This window comes from Marmota monax, unplaced genomic scaffold (genome assembly GCF_021218885.2).
Source record: "Marmota monax isolate L192 unplaced genomic scaffold, Marmota_monax_Labrador192_F-V1.1 WCK01_AAM20220418_F8-fsc00042, whole genome shotgun sequence".
NCBI lineage: Eukaryota > Metazoa > Chordata > Mammalia > Rodentia > Sciuridae > Marmota > Marmota monax.
In genome coordinates this window covers 2,497,100-2,517,500 of record NW_026693008.1, presented here as the reverse complement: position 1 = coordinate 2,517,500, position 20,401 = coordinate 2,497,100, and the positions used below count along the sequence as shown (strand labels likewise).

The following is a 20,401-nucleotide window of genomic DNA, read 5'->3' as shown; positions in this document are numbered from 1 at the left end:
CTGCACCATTGGATGGAACAGGGAGTGGGCGGGCCTACCAGAGCCTACCGCTTTAACTACCTTTTCCAGGTATCATTCAAGTTTGCTTCTACTCTCTTCTGACATCCTTTTACATAGTCTTGATCGAAATGTACCACTTCCCCCCTCCCAGTACTGGGGTGATCTACCACTGAGCTACCTCCCCACCCCTTTTAATTTTGAGACAGAGTCTCCCTAAGTCACTGAGGCTGGCCTCAAACTGTGATCCTCTTGCCTCTGCCTCTGAAGTCGCTGGGATTCCAGGTGTGCATCACCAGACTCAGTGGCCAAGTCCTACCCCTTTTTTTCTTTTTTAAATTCAGATCCCACCCTTTAAAGGGCACTGGTACTGGGAAGATCCTGGGAGAGGGGCTGGATCATGGTCCAGGCCATCTCCATTAGTAAATGCACACATTTCAAATATGAATCCCTCATGTCAGTCCTCTGCCAGGTACTTCCAGGGGCTCACATGACCCTCCACGAACTCTCACTTTATTTGCTAACTGTCTTCCTTCACCTGCTCTGCCCCAGCCACAAGCTGTTGTTCCTGGTGCCCCAACCCCTGCATGACTCCCTCCCTCTTGCAAGTCTTTGCCGAGATGCCCCCTTCTAAGTGGAGTCTTCTCTCCCATCTAAGCCTACAGCTTCTCTAGCCTCCCACTCCTTCCCGGTCCCCTTCTCTGACATATTTTTTGTTGTTCTTGGTTGAATGTATTGTCTTCTTTCTCCAGAGAGTGCTTCCTTACAAAGGCAACATTACGTTTTCATGTCTTATATACTACTGCATTCTCGAGTCTAGAAAAGTGCCAGGAGTACAGTAGGTACTCAATAAAAACAACTGTAAAATGAATGAATGGGCAGATGAAAAAATGAATGAATGAGTGGGTGAATGGATGGATGGATGAATGAATGAATAAACAGATGAATGAACAAATGAATGAATGGACAAATGCATGAAGGAGGGACAAATGAATGAATGAACAGTTGAATGAATGAATGAACAATTCCTCTTCTGACCCAGGAGTCCACACTCACCTGCTCACAAATGGCCCCTGTCATGGTGACAGGGAAGGGCCTGACATTCCCTCTGCCCAGGTTTTCACGTTTCCTCTGGTTGCTGAACAACTTAAGCTCCCTCTTCTCTTCCTCATCCAGGGAGTTGCAGTATCGAACCTGAGCACACACAGAAGGCAGACGCCCCATGAGAGTCCTGAAGCCCAGGCCCCAGAGTTTCCTGCTGCTGCTTGGTTTTCCAGTCCCTGCCTGGTCTGACAGCAGTCTCGGGCTTGGAGCGACTTAAGATGAGCTGCTCCTAAGATCATCGACAACCCGAGGGGCTAACGGAGGGCTCTGAACTCCGGAGCCCAGGCCCCCGGCAGCCCATGGATTCTGCAAGTGCTTCTTTCTCCCTGTCTTCCCTCACTCTGTGGACCACCCTCAGGCCCAAGTCACATGGACAGGCGGAGCTGGCAAAGCTCTGGGATGTGTCTTTCCTCCCAATTGTAGGTACCTGATACTTTCTCCTGCAGCTACCTAGGTAAAGGGTCCTTGGCACCAAGAATGGTCCCAGGCCACTGAGCCAGGGCCACTGTCAATGTGCACATGGCTTCTGTCCCCATTTCACTTGGGAGAGTGGGAACGTGGAGGCTCGAGCCTGTGAAGCTGCAGCACAGGTGTGCTCAGGGTTGCAGGATGGGAAGGCTGGTTTGTCTGGGAGCAGGAGGAAAAGGGCCGCCTTCTGGGCTTCGGCTAAGTGTGACAATGTGCAACAGAGATTGTTCTTCTTGTTGAACACAGAATTAAGGGAAGGACACTCAAATTCAGCATTTGCCATTTTCTCCCTTATTTCTGCAGATCTGGTCATTGCAACATATTTCTGAACTATTATCTATTAATGCTGGTTTTAAAAGTGAGTCATTTAGCTGGGTGCGGTGGCACACACCTGTAATTTCAGCAGCTCTGGAGGCTGAGGCAGGAGGACCATGAGTTGGAGGCCAGCCTCAGCAATTTAGTGAGGCCCTAAGCAACTCAGTGAGACCCTGTCTCTAAGTAAAATACAAAATAGGGCTGGGGATGGGGCTCAGTGGTCGAGTGCCTGCCTTGCACATGTGAGGCAACTGACTGGGTTCAATCCTCAGCACCACATAAAAACAAATAAATAAAGATATTGTGCCTATCTACAACTAGAAAAAATATTAAAATAAAACATACAAAAGGGCTGGGGATGTGGCTCAGTGGTTAAGTGCCCCTGGGTTCAATCCCTGGTACCAAAAAAGGAAAAGGAAAAAAAAATCCCCCAAACCAAAAAACGTCCTCACGGAATGTTTCAGAAAGAGGACTGCAGTGACCTGAGCTGCCCGGAACAGACGGTTCCACTACTGACATTTTATGAGCACATTTTTAAAGGCAGACACGCCCCTCCTGCTTGTGAAAACCCGCATTTTCACTTCAAAATTAGTTTAATTGGTCAACAGGTTACAACATTTGCTCTCAGATTTAAAGGAGAAAGCATGATTTGTGTTTGTTTCATGAAGTGTGAAGGAAGCAGAAAGAGAATTGCAGCTCTCTTTCTAGAAAGATTATGACAGATTTAAGCTTTGGTTCTGCTGACCCAAATTCATTTATTTATTTATTTTTTGTGGTCCTGGGGATTGGAACCCAGGGTCTTGAGCAGCCAGTCAGGCTCTACCACAGAGATACACCCCGGCCTAGGCCCTGACATTTTTTAACATTTTGCGGGGGAGGGAGGTAACTGGGGTTGAACCCAGGGGCACTCGACTACTGACCCACATCCCCAGCCCTATTTGGTATTTAGAGACAGGGCCTCACTGAGTTGCTTAGGGTCTCGCTTTTGCTGAGGCTGGCTTTGAACTCTCGATCCTCCTGCCTCAGCCTCCCGAGCCACTGAGATTCCAGGTGTGCGCCTCTGTACATTTGTTCTTGAAGTTCTCAAATGGTCCCCTTTTATTCCAATGTGGGAAGACAAAACTAAAAAAGCACTCATTCACTTCCTGTTGGGGTGGGGGGAGTCGGAAGAAATCGGCTGTCCATTTTTGTAAAGGGGTTGTTTTTTCCTTTCTATCTAAAACCATGCTTTGTTTTAAATGCCAAGTTAAATCGCAGGATTTCACAGGAGTCCTATTTTTCAAAAGCAGATACCTAAAAATTAATTTCTAACTGGCAAACCTAATCCCTTCCAGCAAGATCTTTTGCCACAAAGTCCACAAAGTCCCTCTATGATCAATGTGATCTCAAGGATGAGGAGGATGTGGCTTAGCGCACGGCGTTCCTGCATTCAGAAAAAAAAGTGCAGTTGGTGAGCCACACTTTCAAAATGGCAGAGGATGACCCTAAGAATCCGGACTTCATTGTGACAAAAGCCCCTGAGGTTGAGACCCGTGGAACGTGGAGGACGTGCTCACCCATTCAACAGGAAATGGGGCTGGACAAGTCCCAGAGACTCGCCAAGTCTCATCAGGGCTTCAGAGGACCCAGGGACTCGGGTCCTCTGCTGCAACCCACGCAGGCACTCAGAGGACCCAGACCTGAGCTTTCTTACTTTATTGCTCCCTGGTTCCTTCCCCCAGCGAGCAGTGCCTGCCACAGAGGCTAACCCAGTCCATGATGACACTCTGTTTTTGTTTTGGAGGGGGTGACACTTTTTGGAAAGTACTGGTCACTGTCCTTTGCCCCTCCTTAAAGAAGCAAAAACCTCAAGCAAATTGCCAGAGTTTTCTTCAGCCACCGGCTGATCACGGACAATTCACAGAGGTCCTCCGGAGCCTGGACCCTCTTACCTCATTGTCATGTGGCGGGAGCTGGTGCAGCAGCTGCTTGATTCGCAGTTTCTCTCCGGGGCTGTTGACATAGGGGACTTTCTCTTCTGGCAGGCAGCTGTAATATTGGTGCACCTGAAGGAGAAAAAAGAACACGTGTCCTCACTCACGTCCACTGCCTACTGCCCCGTAAGGGGACCAGGATTCCCCGCCCCCCACGTAGGGCGCAACCCAACTCGATGGCCCCCACCCAGCGGGACACAGCCCACAGCCTGCACTTCTTACTGCAAGCGGAAAAACACATCCTTAAAGAGAGAGCCAAGCAAATCGCCCCTCACTTGGGGCTTCCCCTCTCTGCAAGGGAAAAATAAAGCCAAGGAGCTTGGATAGCAAAGGAGAGATCAGTGATCACGCTGGGGAGGCCGCAGGGTAGGGCTTTCTCGCTGGAGTCCCCCGTGTCCCACTGGCTTTACCATTTTCTGAGCGTCTCTGGCGTGTGGGGTGCCTCCCTAGCCAAGGGATATGTCTGCGCCTGCCTGGGTGCTGCAGTCCAAGCCTGTCTCTGGCACGGGGTGAACTCCTGGGTACCTCAGCCTCCACCTATGTGAAAAGCCTTCCAGGTCTGGAGCCACTTGTGAGGCGGGCTGTAGCTGCCAGCCATCAGAAAGAGGCTCACCAAACTTGGGGTGCACAGCGCGTAACTTTGCATCGCCAGGAGTGTGAAGATTTTTGCATATCTTACAATGCTCCTGTTTATGACCCGTAGGGTCTATTCCTGCACTTTCTGAAGCTCCTTCAATCTGATGTATGCGGAAAGCACCAAGAACCTCATTTTGCTGAGAAAAGAAAACAGAAGTTGGGAATCAGGCGTGGTGGCGCAAGCCTATAATCCCAGGGGCTTGGGAGGCTGAGGCAGGAGGACTGGGAGTTCAAAGCCAGCCTCAGCAAAAGCAAGGCCCTAAGCAACTCATGATACCCTGTCTCTAAATAAAATATATAAATGGGTTGGGGATGTGGCTCAGTGGTCGAGTGCTCCTGAATCTAATCCCCGGAACCAAAAAAAAAAAAAAAAAGAAGTTGGTATGTTGGTATAATCTGTAATTCCAGTGACTCAGGAGGCTGAGGCAGGAGGATGGCCTGTTCAAAGCCAGCCTCAGCACCTTAGTGATACTCTAAGCAACTTACAAAACCCTGCCTTTAAATAAAATATAAAAAGGGCTGGTGTATGGCTTGGTGGTTAAGTGCCCTGGTTCAATCCTTGGTACGGGGGGAAAAAGACATTCTACCATCCAGCCATGTGTATAACAAGGGAGAGAAAAGACAAGATATGCTGTCATAGAGGAGGAGCAGAAAAAAATCCTATAGGTTCACACCACGTCATGGAAAATGCTCCCCAGTGTCTCTGAGCATCATGAGCAGCCCTCACTGAACAAGCTCATTCAAGAAAACGAAAGGACAGAGCCCAAGGCTCCAACTCCCTCCTCGGGTCCCCTCCACACACTGGTCTAATCCCTTGTGTCTGGGGAGTCTTGGATCTGAACACATGGGTTGGGCTTGCTGGGGTGAAGAGCAGCGAAGTCTCCTCCACCTTGATCTCTAGAAGCCAAGCCATGAGCTTTAGCAGGGGAGAGGCTTGCGCTGGTGAGTTAGAAACATGCGGAAAGCCGTCTTTAGTTCCTTAACCAGTGATCAGAACCATCCTCCATCAGGTGCCCATCCGTGTCCAAATCCAACCCCCAAAGCAACCATAGGCAGAGCTCTGACCCAGCCCAGCTGGCTTCTGGGAGGCAGTGGACCTCTGCAGGATGATTCCCACCTGCATCAGCCTCGGGCAGCAGTCCCACGGGCTCCTTCAAGGTACAGACCCAGAAGGACTCCCCGAGATGGCGATGCTGTGCGGGAACTGGGGGCTGTGGAGAGGAGGGTTGGGCAGCTCCCATGGTCATGCACCCAGCAATAGAGAGGCACCTGGCAGGGAGACTGGCAGGTTCTGGGTTTTGAAGGAGCCAGCAGCCCTGAGAAGGAACAGTCCCATCCTAAATGAGTGTGGTGGCGGTGACTGCTACTTGCTCATGGGAGACTGGCACACGATTAGGGACTTCTTCAGGAGAGTCCTGTAGCTCATGGACAAGGGCCAGGTTTAAGGAGACACGCCTAGGGGTGTATCTTGCATGAAATGTATTGCCAGGTGCATGGCCACCAGAGCCTGCCCAACCTCCTCTCCAGGCCCCCAGGTACTGCACAACATCACCATCCCGGGGAGCCCCTCCTGATCAGCACCTGGAAGGATCCCTCTGGCCTACTGTGTGAGGCTGACGCAGGCGGGAATCTTCTCCGCATCTTGTACCACAAGGCAGTAGACCTGGACCTCCAGCCACCGACTATCATTTCCCATCTCTAGGTTCCCAAGCAAGTCACATAACTGCTCACAACAGGCACCCCAAATATCATGACGGTTAAATAAGAGTGGAGGTGAAGCATGTGGCCCTCAAGTTCAACAGATAGCACAAACACAAAACCAAATTTAGAGTATGGCCTTGCTGCGGGACTGCAAATTGGTGCAACCACTCTGGAAAGCAGTGTGGAGATTCCTCAAAACACATGGAGTGGAACCACCATTTGACCCAGACATCCCACTCCTTGGCATATATCTAAAGGACTTAAAATCAGCATCAGTAATATAGCTACATCAATGGTTACAGCAGCTTAATTCACAATAGCTAAGCTATGGGACCAACCTAGGTGCCCTTCAACAAATGAATGGATAAAGAAAATGTGGTATATATACACTATGGAATATTACTCAGCCTTAAAGAAGATTGAAATGATGGCATTTGCTGGTAAATGGATGGAACTGGAGACTATCATGCTAAATGAAATAAGCCAGTCCCAAAAAACCAGAGGCCAAATGTTCTTTCTGATATGCAAATTCTAAGACACAATCTGGGTAGGGGAGGTAATAAGAGAAGTCTACTGGGTTAGACAAAGGGGAATGAAGGGAAGGGAGGGGGATGGGAATAGGAAAGACAGTGGAGTGAACGGGACAGAACTTTCCACACGTTCATATATGCATGAACACACGACCAGGGAAACTCCACATCAAGTCCAACCACAAGAATGGGAAGTTAGATGCCATGTATGTATAATATATTGAAATACATTCTACTGCCCTGTATAACTAAAAAGAACAAATAAAAATTCTTTGAAAAATTAGAATATGGAATGGAACGATCCAGATACTTCCTGGCTTTTCTTCGTATTCAGATACGACGCCACACTGGTGGCGCAGAGGGTGATACCGAGCCCTGGAGCCACCTACCTTAGCCTAAGCAAGAAACACAGGTTGTAAGGAATGTCATGACAGAAAACTAGCCTGATGTCCCAGGGGGAAAGTCACATGGTGATAAAGGCGTGGTGCTCTCCCAAGAGACCCAGCAGCCAGTAGGGCAACAGGAGGAATCAGAAGCTGTCGCTGGAGGGTGCCTGGGGCTGGATTTCCGCCTTTGGGATCCCAGCGTCCTCTCCTCCTCCCTGCACAGATCTGTGGTGGCTTTCCCAAAGCGTCTCTTCGCCCTCAGCAGCTGAATCGGCAGGGCTTCAGCTCAGGAATCTGTCCCAGACCTAGGAGCTTCTCCCAGTTCCCCAGAGACGGCCCTGACGACCTTGCTCTGGGTTGACATCGGGAGGTGGGATCAGAGAAGTTCCAGGTGGTGAAGACGGAGGTGGGACCCCAACTTGGTGTGACCAGCTGAGGTGGAGCCGTGTGCTGCAGATCTCTGGGGTGGCAAGGTCCCTCCTGAGGACTGTGTTCTGAAGTCACCAAAGGCTTGGCGTGACTCTGTAGAGCCTAGACACGTCCTTTATAACTCCAGCCTTCAGTCCACTGGTGACATTTCTTCTTTCTACCAGTACTCCAACAATGTGTGTGGAGTGCGTAAAAATATGTTTTCCCAAGACAATCAACAATTCGATGGATGACTTGAAGGCCCATTACTGATCAGGGTGCCCCATTATGGAAACATTTATAAGTCTATGTTAAATAGCAGCCTCCCAAAGCGTCCCCTACCACAGGGCAGGTGATCTGGCAGGCTCTGCCGAAAAGGAGTGAGTCCCTTGTGACCTTCAATCCTCTTCAAAGCCTGTTCAGGTTCACAGGGATCCTGCTCATGTTGACTTCTATCTCCTCCTTTTATTTTGGTACTGGGGATTGAACCCAGGAGTGCTTCACCACTGAGCCCCATCCCCAGCCCTTTTTTATATTTTATTTAGAGACAGGGTCTCACTGAGTTGCTTAGGGCCTCACTAAGTTGCTGAGGCTGGCTTTGGACTTGCGATCCTCCTGCCTCAGCCTCCCAAGCTGCTGGGATCACAGCTGTGCACCACCATGCCTGGCTTCTTGCAGTGTTTTGACCCTGGACTCTCCCAGTTTTTCATCCAGCCGAGGGGACTCGCGGGTGGAGGGCAGGGGGAGAGAAACAGCTCCCCTGAATACCCAGCCTAGCTACGGGGATGCTGCCCGCACTCTCCTCCGCCACGGTCCATAATGAAAGAGCCGTACGGCTCAAAAACAAACACCATCTAAGCCAGTGCAATGAGAAAACACTGAGTCTACTTTTTGGCACCACAAAGATTAAATTTGGCACTGCCCCTGAGACACCAGCAGATAGCTCGTGTTGGCCCCAACACGCCGCATTCTTAGGAGTAAATAAGCAATCCCAACAGAGCTCACTCAAGGAGGATCATTCCCAAGATAGGACCTGGTACGCTGAGAACTTAGGTGTCTTCAAACACAGGCCTCTGGAATGTGCCAGAAGCTTTGCTCCCCGTCGACTTTCTTGGGTAAAGGTGTCCTGGGATTCTGCCTTGGGTGAAGTCATAGGAGGCTCGTTTTCTCCCCCAACAAAAGCCTTTTGGACACAGTACACCATCTTATGAAAACAAAATAGCTGAAGGCCTTTATTTAAGGTGTTGCTCCCCAACAGGAGGGTTGGCAGCAACTCCAGTCTGTCAGACGGGTTCTAAGAACTTTAGTCAGCATGCAGATAACTCCACAAAGCTAGCCTCGCCCAGTGGGAAAGACTGGGCTTGTTAGAAGGAACTGCACATTTGACAGCATCTCTGTCTGAGCGAAGAGGTGGAAGGAAGCGAGAGAGTCGAAACCTCTGTATTTGGGAGAAAAGCATTTTTTTTTCTAAAGAAGTTTGTTAATGAAAAATAAAGTAGGCAAAGCACTTTGGGTTTTTTTGGTACCAAGGGTTGAACCCAGGGATGTTTAACCACCGAGCCACCTCTCCAGCCCTTTTGATGGTTTTATTTTGAGACAGGGTTTTGCTGAGTTGCTTAGGGCCTTGTTAAGTTGCTGAGGCTGGCCTCGAACTCTCGATCCTCCTGCCTCAGCCTCCCGAGCAGCTGGGATTCCAGGCATGCGCCACGGTACCCAGCACAAAGCACTTGGTTGCCTGCCAGGGTTCTCCAACTTGAGCTTGCATCAGAATCACCTGCAAGGTTTGTTCAAATCCAGATTTCTAATTCAGCCTAGGGTGGGGGCCTTGTAATCTGCATTTCTAACCACTTCTCAGGGTCTGCCAGGGGTGTGGGGGACCACACTTTGGGAGTTTTGGAGTTATCCAACTGTTTTCCCTCAACAACCCACTCCATGCGGCTCCAGGCAGGCTCATGTACCCCCAAGCCCTCGAGAAACCCAGGGACTTCCGAAGAGGGGAAGAATCTATTGGTCCTCACCCAATTTTTCAGGGGCCTCGTTCCACACCTGGATGTATGATTAAGCAGGAAGATTCTAGAAGCTCTGGCAAAGAGAAGCGATCCTAAGGCAAAGATTCGCATTAGGAAGTGGGATCCCAGCACTGGGTTCAATCCCCAGGCCCCCCCAAAAGTATCCTTATTTTGTTACAGCAGGAGTCCAACAGAAGCCACTTTAGATTTGGCCGGGTTGATTGATTTTTTTAAGGGGGGGTACCAGGGATTGAACCCAGAGGCACTTAACCACTGAGCCACATCCCCAGGCCTTTTTCTATTTTAGAAAGAGACAGGGTCTCACTGAGTTGCTTAGGGCCTCACTAAGTTGCTGAGGCTGGCTTTGAACTCATGATCCTCCTGCCTCAGCCTCCAGAGCTGCTGGGATTACAGGTGTGTGCCATCATGCCTGTGCGTTGATTGATCAACTGTTTTTCACTATCTATGTGAGAACAAGATCAATGAGTGATTTATTTACTGAGTGGCTCTCAGGCTTCAGTGTTCTTATATATGATATTTTGTGAGCTCTTCCAGGACCAGGGATGATTTTTTTTTTTTTTTTTTAGGTGCTGGGGATTGAACCCAGGGCCTTGTGCATGGAAGGCAGGCACTCTACCAACTGAGCTATGTCCCCAACCCAGGGCCAGAGATTTTATGTGCATCCAAGTACAAAACGGTAGAGCCACCTTGAACTTGGTATTCTTTTCCTCTGCTCCTGCTCTTTGTGGATTCTTGGCATTTATTAAAAAAAAAAATGAGACTGGCAGATGGAACAATAGAGGGAAAGGAAAACCAGGCCTAGGTACTGTAGACCCTTGGTCTGTCCGAATGGCCAGGGCAGCAATGATGAGCACGTTGCTCCTTTGTTCTCTAAGACAATCAACATATGGCCCCAGATCCAAGAGGAGCTGACAGTAGGTGAAAATGGTCTTTCTCTTACTCGGTGCTTTTACAACACTGTGTCGTGACGGTGCAGGAGCTGTGCAATCATCTTGTACCATGAAGTAACCTCAAGAATGGAAGTTGTGGCGGGCATGGTGGCGCACGCCTATCATCCCAGCGGCTTGGGAGGCTGAAGCAGGAGGATCGCAAGTTCAAAGCCAGATTCAGCAACTTATGAGGCCCTAAGCAACTTGGTGAGATCCTGTCTCTAAATGAAAAATAAAAAGGACTGGGGATGGGGCTCAGTTGATTAAGGGCCCTGGGTTCCATTTCCAATATTAAAAAAAAAAAAAAAGAAAAGAATACAGAGTCCCAGGCTCCTTTTCAGACCCTGTGAAAATAACAACAGTGTTCTTTGTTTTTTGGAGGATGGGACCTGGGGCTTTGCACATGCTAAGCAAATGTTCTATCCCTGAAGCACAACTCCACTCCAACAGCAGTGTTCAGTAAGGGCCTCAGATGGCTCTGGAGCACGCCAGCATTTGAAGTCTAGCACCACATCACTTAGAAATGGCATCGGCTTCCTATAAATAAAGATTGTAAAAAAAGGAAAAAAAAAAAGAACTTGTGTCTTTTTTTAACTGGTAACAGAAGTTCAGAAATAGACGACCTAGAGGATGGTGGCTCCGTGGTGTGATCAAGCCCAGGCTCCCTTCTGTCCTTGGCCTTCCTTTCTTCTCTCTCTCTCTCTCTCTCTCTCTCTCTTTCTGTTTTTTTTTTTTTTTTTGGCACTGGGGATTGCAGCCAGGGGAGCTTTACCTTTATCTGAGCTACACCTCCAGCTCCTGTTATATTTTATTTAGAGATAGGGTTTTGCTAAGTTGCTGAGGCCTCTCTAAATAGCTGAGGCTGGCCTCAAACTTTTAATCCTCCTGCCTCAGCCTCCCGAGCCACTGGGATTACAGGCATGCGCCACCGCGCCCAGCCTGGAACTCTGTGTTCTTAATAAACACCTCAGCGCACACCAGGACTAGCACAGGTTTAAGGGGAAGGCCAACCTGACTGTACAAGGCAAAGAGTCCTTCAGTGTGAACCTCAAAGTGAGCTTCGCTTCTGGAAGGTTCTATAAAAGGCACCTAAACTCAGGAATTAGTTAGAAGACGGGGCCTTCATTTTCTGTTCCCTGTCACCTGCAGGATGCTGGCTACGTCAGCCAGCCTGGGTCAGCAGGTCCTCGTGCACCCTGAGCCGCAGGCCATGCAGAGGTCGGGGAGGGTCGGCCTGAATGGGTGGCCCCAGTGGGTTAAAGGAAAGTGCACACTGGTTCCCAAACAGGGACCTGGAGGACAACCAGTGGTGTCACAGGTAAGAGCAAGGGGCTGCGCTGTCTGGGGACCCACCGGCTGGCTGAATGTCACCTGTTGGAATGTCATTAACCAAGCAGCCTGCAGGAGCGGGTGGTTCCATGTTGGCTCCTTGGCTTTTCCTCCCAGGGACCCACATTATCATTCTAACTGGCCTCCTCAGGAAGTCATCAGGAAACAACAGTCTAATGCTGCATGCGCGACCATGTCCCCATCATGCTTGGACTCCCACAGGACAGGGATCAAAATCATAAATAAAAACCCACTGGAGGTATTCATTTTCAAATACCTCGCAGACTGTTTTGTTTTGCTTGCACCAATGCTTAATTCAACAGCCAGTTTTTGTTGTTCTGTTTGTTTGGATTGAACCCAGGGGTGCTTAACCACTGAGCCACATCCTCAGCCCTTTTTTTTTTTTTTTTTTTTTAGAGACAGGCTCTTGCTAAATTGCTTAGGGCCTCGATAAGTTGCTGAGGCTGGCCTCGAACTTAATCCCTACTGCTGCTCAGGATAAAATCAGGACCTGTCTCGAAGAGAGGAGGTGACCTCTCTGAATGTCCTCTCTGTGTCCTCTCCGAATGTCTGAGTTTTGGGGCTACCTCTTTTCTTGGTGGCCTCCTTAGGAGTACCCCACCCGGCTTTTGCATTTTGTATATGGCTTCACATACACCGTAACTAGCTCGTCTGTCCCCTGGCAAAGATACAGAGAGATTAGAACATCTGCATGCTACTGGTGGGAATATAAAATGGCACAGCCACTGTGGAACCCTCTGGAAGGTCCTCAAAAAGCTTATTACTTAGTGCGCTTATTACTAAGTGCCGTGTCACAACGTCATGCCAACCCTGCTTGAGTACGAAAGCAACAGCGGACATCCTGGGACTCATCCAAAGTTTCACTGTCCAACATGATTCACAAAGACACACGCTACAATCCAAGGAGGGAATTCTATCTCCAAGGGACGATGAACTATTGCTGATCCCAGGACATTCATGGAAACTCTTTTTAAATGACACCCGCAGTTACAGTGACCTTTGTGTGCAGGTAGCTCATTGAAGGAGGCTTCGTGTCTACCCATTAAAGGAAAGGAAGGCTGTGAGTCCACAAGAAAGTGGGCCACTTATACACGAGGAACTAGGGATTCCTGACTATGGCGGTACCTTTGGCCCCAGTAACTGGCCCTGCCCCACTAAACTTCAAAGAATCATGGATAAAATCTCAGGGGATCAGGAGGCTGAGGCAGGAGCATTGCAAGGTAGAGGCCAGACTCAGCAACTTAGCAAAGCCCTAAGCAACTCAGCAAGACCCTGTTTCAAAATAAAATAAAAAGGGCTGGGGATGTGACTCAGTGGTTAAGTGCCCCTGAGTTCAATCCCCAGTACCAAATAATAATAATAAAAAATAAAAATAATAATAATAAATAAAATTTAAAAATTAAAAAGAAAAAGAATATGGATACAGTGGCAAAAAATTTTGTCTGTCCTATTCTGAAAGATCAGAAGATCAAGGAAGAGTTCAAGGGTACAGACTGTCAGGAAACCCTAAACGCCCTATTTTATGCCATTTTAGAAACAGACAGGAAAATTCTGTTAGAATGAGCTGCATTATGCGGAAATAACACATACCATCAAGGTATTTCTGGCTTCACAGGACATTTTACTTTAATTAAAATGCTTTTATTGTGGTAAATAGATTTTAGTAACATATTATTAATGTTTATATTATTAAAATGTCATTTAACATAATACATAAATATATATTTTATATTCATGTCTATTTCACATGTTTATATGTAAATTTATATTTTAGAATATATGTATAATATATTATAATATATGTATAATATATGTATAATATATAATATGTACATATAATATATGTAATGTGTGTATATGTAAATATATGTACATTACAAATGTATATATTCATATAAAATATATGTATAAATAGTACTTATAAACATATTAGTTAAATAACATTATTAAAATTTCCTATTTTAATTATGTTTAAGTCAATTCAGAATCCAGTGGTTACTAGTAGATTCTAGTAACCTGGAATCTACTGCCTGTCTCCCTCAACTTGCGGGGCTTAGCTATTTCATGTAAGTGAGATCACAGGTGTATCTGTTGGGTTTGGCTTTTTCCCCTAAGCATGATGCTTTCTAGGTGAGCTTGTGTGGTGCTATGTCTCACAACTTCCCTTTCCTGGCTGACTCAATATTCCATTGTTCCTGTATTTATGTATTTACAAACTCGCACCTTGATTCATTCATTTGCTGATGAAACCTGGGTCGATTTACCTTCTGACCATTGTGAATAGTGCTTCAGGGAACTTGGTGTAGACAACTGCTAAATCTCCGCTTCCAGTTTATTTATCTATTTGTTTGCTATGTACCTAGGAGTGGAATTGCTGCATCATATGGTGATTCTGTTAAGCTTTTTGAGGACCTTCCAGACTGTCCCACAGTGGCTGTGCCATTTTATATTCCCACCAGTAGCATGCAGAAGTTCTAATCTCTCTGTATCTTTGCCATTTAAAAAAAAAATTCACAGTCCTTTGGTTGGGTGTGTTGAGATATCTCATTGGGGTTTTATTTGCACACTCCTGATAGCTAGTCCTGAGTCTCTTTTCATGTGCTTTTTTTTTAATATTTATTTTTTAGTTGTAGTTGGTCTCAACATCTTTGTTTTATTTATTTATTTTTATGTGGTGCTGAGGATTGAACCCAGGGCCTTTCACATGCTGGGCGAGTGCTCTGCTGCTAAGCCACAACCCCAGCCCCTCATGTGCTTACTGACAACGTATAAATCTTCTTTGAGAGGTGTTTGTCTAAGTCCTCTACTCACTCTTTAACTGAGTTGTCTTTCAGTTGTTGAGTTGTAGGTGTTCTTCTGACACTTCACAGAAGAAGAAATACAGTCAACAAATACATAAAAAACTGTCCAACATCTCTAGCAATTAGAGAGACGCAAATTAAACTACACTGAGATTCCATCTCACTCCAGTCAGAATGGCAATTATCAAGAACACAAGTAACAATAAGTGTTGTCGAGGATGTGGAGGAAAGGCACACTCATACATTGCTAGTGGGACTGCAAATTGGTGCAGCCACTGTGGAAAGCAGTATGGAGATTCCTCAAAAAATTTGGAATGGAACCACCATTGGACCCAGCTACCCACTCCTTGGTTTGTACCCAAAGGACTGAAAATCAGCATACTACACTGACTCAGCCACATCAAGGTTTATAGCAGCTCAACTCACAATGGAGCCAACCTAGGTGTCCTTCAACAGATGAATGGATAAAGAAAATGTGGTCTATATACACAACGGAATATTGCTCAGCCATAAAGAAGAATGTAATGATGGCATTTGCCAGTAAATGGATGGAACTGGAGACTATCATGCCAAGTGAAGTAAGCCAATCCCCCAAACCAAAGGCTAAATGTTCTCTCTGATGTGCAGACACTAACTCAAAATAAGGGGAAGGGAGGGAAGAATAGAAGTTCATTGGATTAGACAAAGGGGAATAGGGGGGAATGGAGGGGGATGGGAACAGGAAAGACGGTGGGATGAACCCGACATAACTTTCCTCTGTCCATATATGAACACACGACCAGTGAAACTCCACATCGTGTACAACCACAAGACTGGGAAGCTAGACTCGATTTGTATATAATATGTAAAAACATACTCTACTGTCATATCTATCTAAAAAGAGTCATAGGGGTTCTTTATATACGCTGGTTATTAAACCATTACCTGCTCCCCAGTTTTCTCACTCATAGTTGGACTCTCAGATGGGCAGGCAGAGGCCCAGGTGATGGGTGCGCCATATTGACGTGTCTCCACCATGCTGGGGACAGAGCAGAGCAAGACTGGGACGGACCCTGACAGCTCTCTGCTTCTACCTGGATGTGACACATGTGAATTCTGTTAGCATGTCACTAGTTCAGGCAAGTCACGTGGCCACGCCTACTTTATGGGTGTAAAAAGGTGCAGCCCTCCCCTGTTTGTGGAATTAGAGGGAGCCCATCATTTTTAAAGAGTCCTGACCCCTGCCACAGTGGGAGAAGGATGGAGTGCTGGGTGAGCAAGACATGACCTTGTGCAAAGGTTGGCACACTTGACTTTCCTTATCTGTGCAATCTGAGTTCTGTAAAGTCATAGCAAATACTGAATTAGTGACTCCTGAGCTGCTGCTCCTAGTTCATAACCATGTTTCATATGCATGTCTCTTAAGAATAATTTATTTAATATATATTATTGAAGCCGATCAGGCACCCTCCCCCAAAAGACCCTTGCCATAATTAAGCTTCTCAACAGAAAGATTTTTACAAAGAGTGTCAACAAGATTTCACAGGAATTCTGCAGAAAGTTCAGTGTGGTTTGAAGCTTTCTCTGTTTTGTAAATGCCAGGTTTGCAGAAAAAAATGTGTGACACCTCTGTTGAGCTGGGGACAAAGAGTGACTATGAGGTACCCACCCACTGACATGTAACCACCCCACTGAGAATAAAGTTTTGAGAATTCCCAGACTTGGGGTCCAGACATTTTTAGGCATCAGCCCCTCTGGACCACTGCAGCTCAAATAAACCTGCTTCCTGAAAATTCCTCAGGTGCCCAACCTCACCTGTCCTCCATCATTACTGATTTACTAACACCGAACTCGTGAGCAGCAGCACTATAATTCATGCCCCACAGAAGGTCATCTAACACACACGCCCATGGTGTCCATGAGGTACACCTCAGCCTTCTCACCCTTGGGAAATGGCACTTCGTTATGATGGGGACACTCCAAACAGTGGACTCAGCAACCAAAAGCACAAAATGCAAAACTCAGGACACCAAACAGACCATTTGGTATGAGACGGAATTAAGAAGCCAGAACACTGCTTTGTGGGACCTCAGCTGGTGAAACGCACATTGGGCAACTCAAAATTGTTTTTGCCCCTTTGTGACCATGAAGATGCTGTCGTCATCGATTTGGGGGTTACAAACCAACATTGGTGTGCAGGTGGATTTGTCAATACAGAGTCCTGGATGATGAGGATCAGATAAATGATAAGCTATCTGACCTGCTCAGGGATGAAGAGCGGAGCCTGGATTTAAATCCGGGGCTCCTGTCAAAGCTCGATCTCTGTCCCCTTCACCTCACTGTCTCTGTAGATAGTCAGGCTCACACTCGGCCCTATGTATTCATGAACCAGTGGATAGCGGAGTCACAGTTTGTCACAGTCCTCTCAACTCTGTTCTCAGCCCTGCTGTTAATTCAGAAACCGGACAAGGGGTGACGGGGGAATGAAGAAAGGACAAACAGACACGAACAGAGAGTAAAAGGTGGGCCAGGTGTTTCCGCCAACTGATGGGGGAAGACAGACCCACAGCTAGCTCAGCAAGTTTATCACATAGGTTTCATCAAAAGGTCATTGGTGGGAAAGTGTCAGCCAAGCAGGCCACCTGAAGGATGCAGAACTGGCAAGACATCAGGGTCATCCTGTTTTGCTCAAATTCTCTGTCCCTGGGAGTTGGTGTCTGAACCCAAGGTCTCAACTGATAACTATGGCCTTTGCTCAGAGTCTTCTCCCACAGGCGTCGCCATAGCAACCAGGCCGTCTTGATCTGCACTTCTGTACAGGCAGCTCCCTGTGCCAAGGCAGCAATCAGAGAGTCAGAGGTCAGATTTATACCACTGCTCTCCACGACAGTGTGTTCTTTAAACTTGAAATTCCTGCTAAAACCTAAAGCAGGCTACAGTAACGTGGAGTCTTCATCCCTAGAAGAAACCATGTAGCCTTCCAGGAGATTGATTCAATTCTTTTTTTTTTTTTCTTTTGGTACTGGGGATTGAACCCAGGGGTGCTTAACCATTTGAGCCACATCCCCAGCCCTTTTCATTTTTTATTTTGAGATAAGTTCTCTCTGAGTTGCTTAGGTCCTAGATAAGTTGCTGGGGCTGGCCTCAAACTTTCAATCCTCCTGCCTCAGCCTTCCAAACTGCTCATATTACAGACGTATGCCATCATGCCCAGTTCTCTTTCCATTTCTACGGATTTCACAACTCAAGAATGGTTTTTATTACATGTTGGGATTAAATGTTCTTTGGTAACATTTCCCTGAACTTGTGATGAAAGTCAGTGGGGGAAAAATGAGTCAGTATATCAACAATGAATTTAAGTCCCACTATGAGAAATTTTCCCCTTTTCCTCCTCCTTCTTCTTCCTTTTTTTTTTTTTTAAACCAGGGATTGAACCCAGGGGGCTCTTAACCCCTGAGCCACATCCCCAACCCTTTTGAACATTTTATTTAGAGACAGGGTCTGCTGAGTTCCTTGGGCCTCCCTAAATTGCTGAGGCTGGCTTTGAACTCACATCCTCCTACCTCGGCCTCCAGAGCCTCAGGGATCAAGGCGTGCCCACCACACCCGATGCCGCCTGTTCTTACTAAGACTTACATTGAGGACTATGGGAAAGTCGCTGACCCCAACCCTTAGGCCTGTAACAGAGGGAGGGGGCTGGGAGCTCTTCTGCTGAGAGGACCCAGCAGAGAATCATCACTGACACTGGCCAGCGATCTCTTCTGAGTTTTCTGCCGGGGCCACAGGCTGTATGCTACAGATCACAGAACTGCCACCACAGAGCACTTCCCGCTGGGAGAGGGGTCGGGGCATCGAGAGGGCGGGGCTGGGGGCGTCGGGAGGGGGGGCTGGGGCGTCCCGAGCCCCAGGAGGCCGAGCTCCCTGCCCTGCTAGCTTCTGAACCCACCGCGGTCACTCCCAGCGCCTTCTGATGGTGGGAGGGCGGGGCCGGTGCGTCGGGAGGGCGGGGCCTGGGATCGGGAGGGCGGGGCTCGATGCCCCGGCCCCGCCCTCCAGACGAGCTCCGGTTCCGCCCTCCCGCCCCGCCCCGGCCCCGCCTTCCTGACACCACGGCCCCGCCCTTCCGCCCTCCGGCCCCGCCCTCTCGATGCCCCAGCCCTGCCCTCTAGACGTCCAAAGTCCCACCCTCCCAACGCCCAAGCCCCGCCTTCCAGATGAGCCCCAGCCCCGCCCTCCAGCCCCGCCCAGCCACGACCTCCCAACCCCGGCCCCGCCTTCCTGACGCCATGGACCCGCCCTCCCAACCCCCGGCCCCGCCCTCTCAATGCCCCAGCCCTGCCCTCTAAACGCCCAAAGTCCCGCCCTCCTGACGCACCGGCCCCGCCCTCCCGACCCCAGCCCCGCCCTCCCGATCCCCGGCCCCTCCCTCTCGATGCCCCAGCCCCGCCCTCCCGACGCACCGGCCCCGCCCTCCCACGCCGCAGCCCGGCTCTCCCAAAGGCCCCAACCCCGCCTTCCCGAAGCCCACCGACTTTCCTGGCCCCAACCCTGCACTCGGAGGTCCGCTGCTGTCTCAGCACATTGGTCCCGTTTCTGTGGTAACCATGTCCCTCCCAGTGTCCCTCCAGCCTCGTCCCTGGGTTTGGTCACCCACTGAAGGCCCCAGGCTGCCCTTCTGGAAACGGGCAGGGAGTGGATGAAACCCAAGACTCCACTTTGCTCCAACGTCTGTAGGAAGTTTGCCTAAAACGCGGGAAGTTTCAGGGTCACTTCTCACCCGTGGTGAGTATGGGGACAGATGCGAAAGACACAAAGAGAAAGGACCCCACAATACGAGTATTTTTAAAGGAGAAACTCTCCAAAATTATGTTTTTTTTTGGCACCAAGGATCCGACCCGGGGCGCTCAACCACTGAGCCACATCCCAAGCCGCGACCCTCTTTTAAAAAATATATTTCTTTTTAGTTGTCAGTGTACCTTTATTTTATTTATTTATTTGCAACGCTGAGAATTGAACCCAGTGCCTCACACAGGCTACGCAAACGGAGCCACAACCCCAGCCCTTTTTAAAATATTTTATTTAGAGACAGGGTCTCACTGAGTTGCTTAGGGCCTTGCTAAGTTGCTGAGGCTGGCTTTGAACTCCCCATCCTCCTGCCTCAGCCTCCCAAGCCTCTGGGACTATAGACATTCACCACTGCGCCTGGCTCCAAAATGATATTTAATGTAGGATTGAACAAGAACTCAGAGCCAGGCAAGGTGGCTCAGAAGCACAATGTCAGGCAGGCTATTCAAGATGAATAGGAAAAATATTCACATGAATTCTAAAAGATCATACTAAGAAGTTCCCGAGGAAAGACCCCTACCATATTTAGAAGGAAGACAGAAATTCTGAGTGACATTTTGTTAAATTAAATGCAAAATGTATTTAAAAGGGATGTGGCAAGTATCCTGTTACATGGAATAACAGAATATTTGTTAAAAACAAACGAAGCAGACAGTTATGGTGGTGCACACCTGTAACTCCAGCAGCTTGGGAGGCTGAGGCAGGAGGATCTAGAGTTCAAAGCCAGCCTCAGCAACTTAGCAAGGTGCTAAGCGACTCACTGAGACCCTATCTCTAAATGAACTATGAAAAAAAAAAGGACTGGGGACGTGGCTCCGTGGTTAAGCACCCCTGGGTTCAATCCCCAGTACCAAAAAAAAAAAAAAAATCTAACACCATGAAGCAAAATGTAAAGCCGGGCAAGTGGGAGCCCTGGAATTGCACTGAACCTGGAAAACGGCCTCACTGA

At 48.2% G+C, this 20,401-nt stretch overlaps 1 protein-coding gene across 3 annotated transcripts in view; it reads right to left on the bottom strand.

Annotated features, from left to right (window-relative positions):
- The window catches only part of Prickle2 (prickle planar cell polarity protein 2), a 328,682-nt gene that overhangs the window by 51,185 nt on the left and 257,096 nt on the right, over nt 1–20,401 (bottom strand). For all 3 annotated transcript variants that reach the window (XM_046452953.2, XM_046452954.2, XM_046452955.2), the window contains 2 exons: nt 3,816–3,929; nt 1,054–1,191 (listed from right to left, as the gene is read on the bottom strand). In XM_046452953.2, the coding sequence (XP_046308909.1) occupies nt 1,054–1,191; nt 3,816–3,929 (252 nt within the window). The remainder of the gene's footprint in view (nt 1–1,053; nt 1,192–3,815; nt 3,930–20,401) is intronic.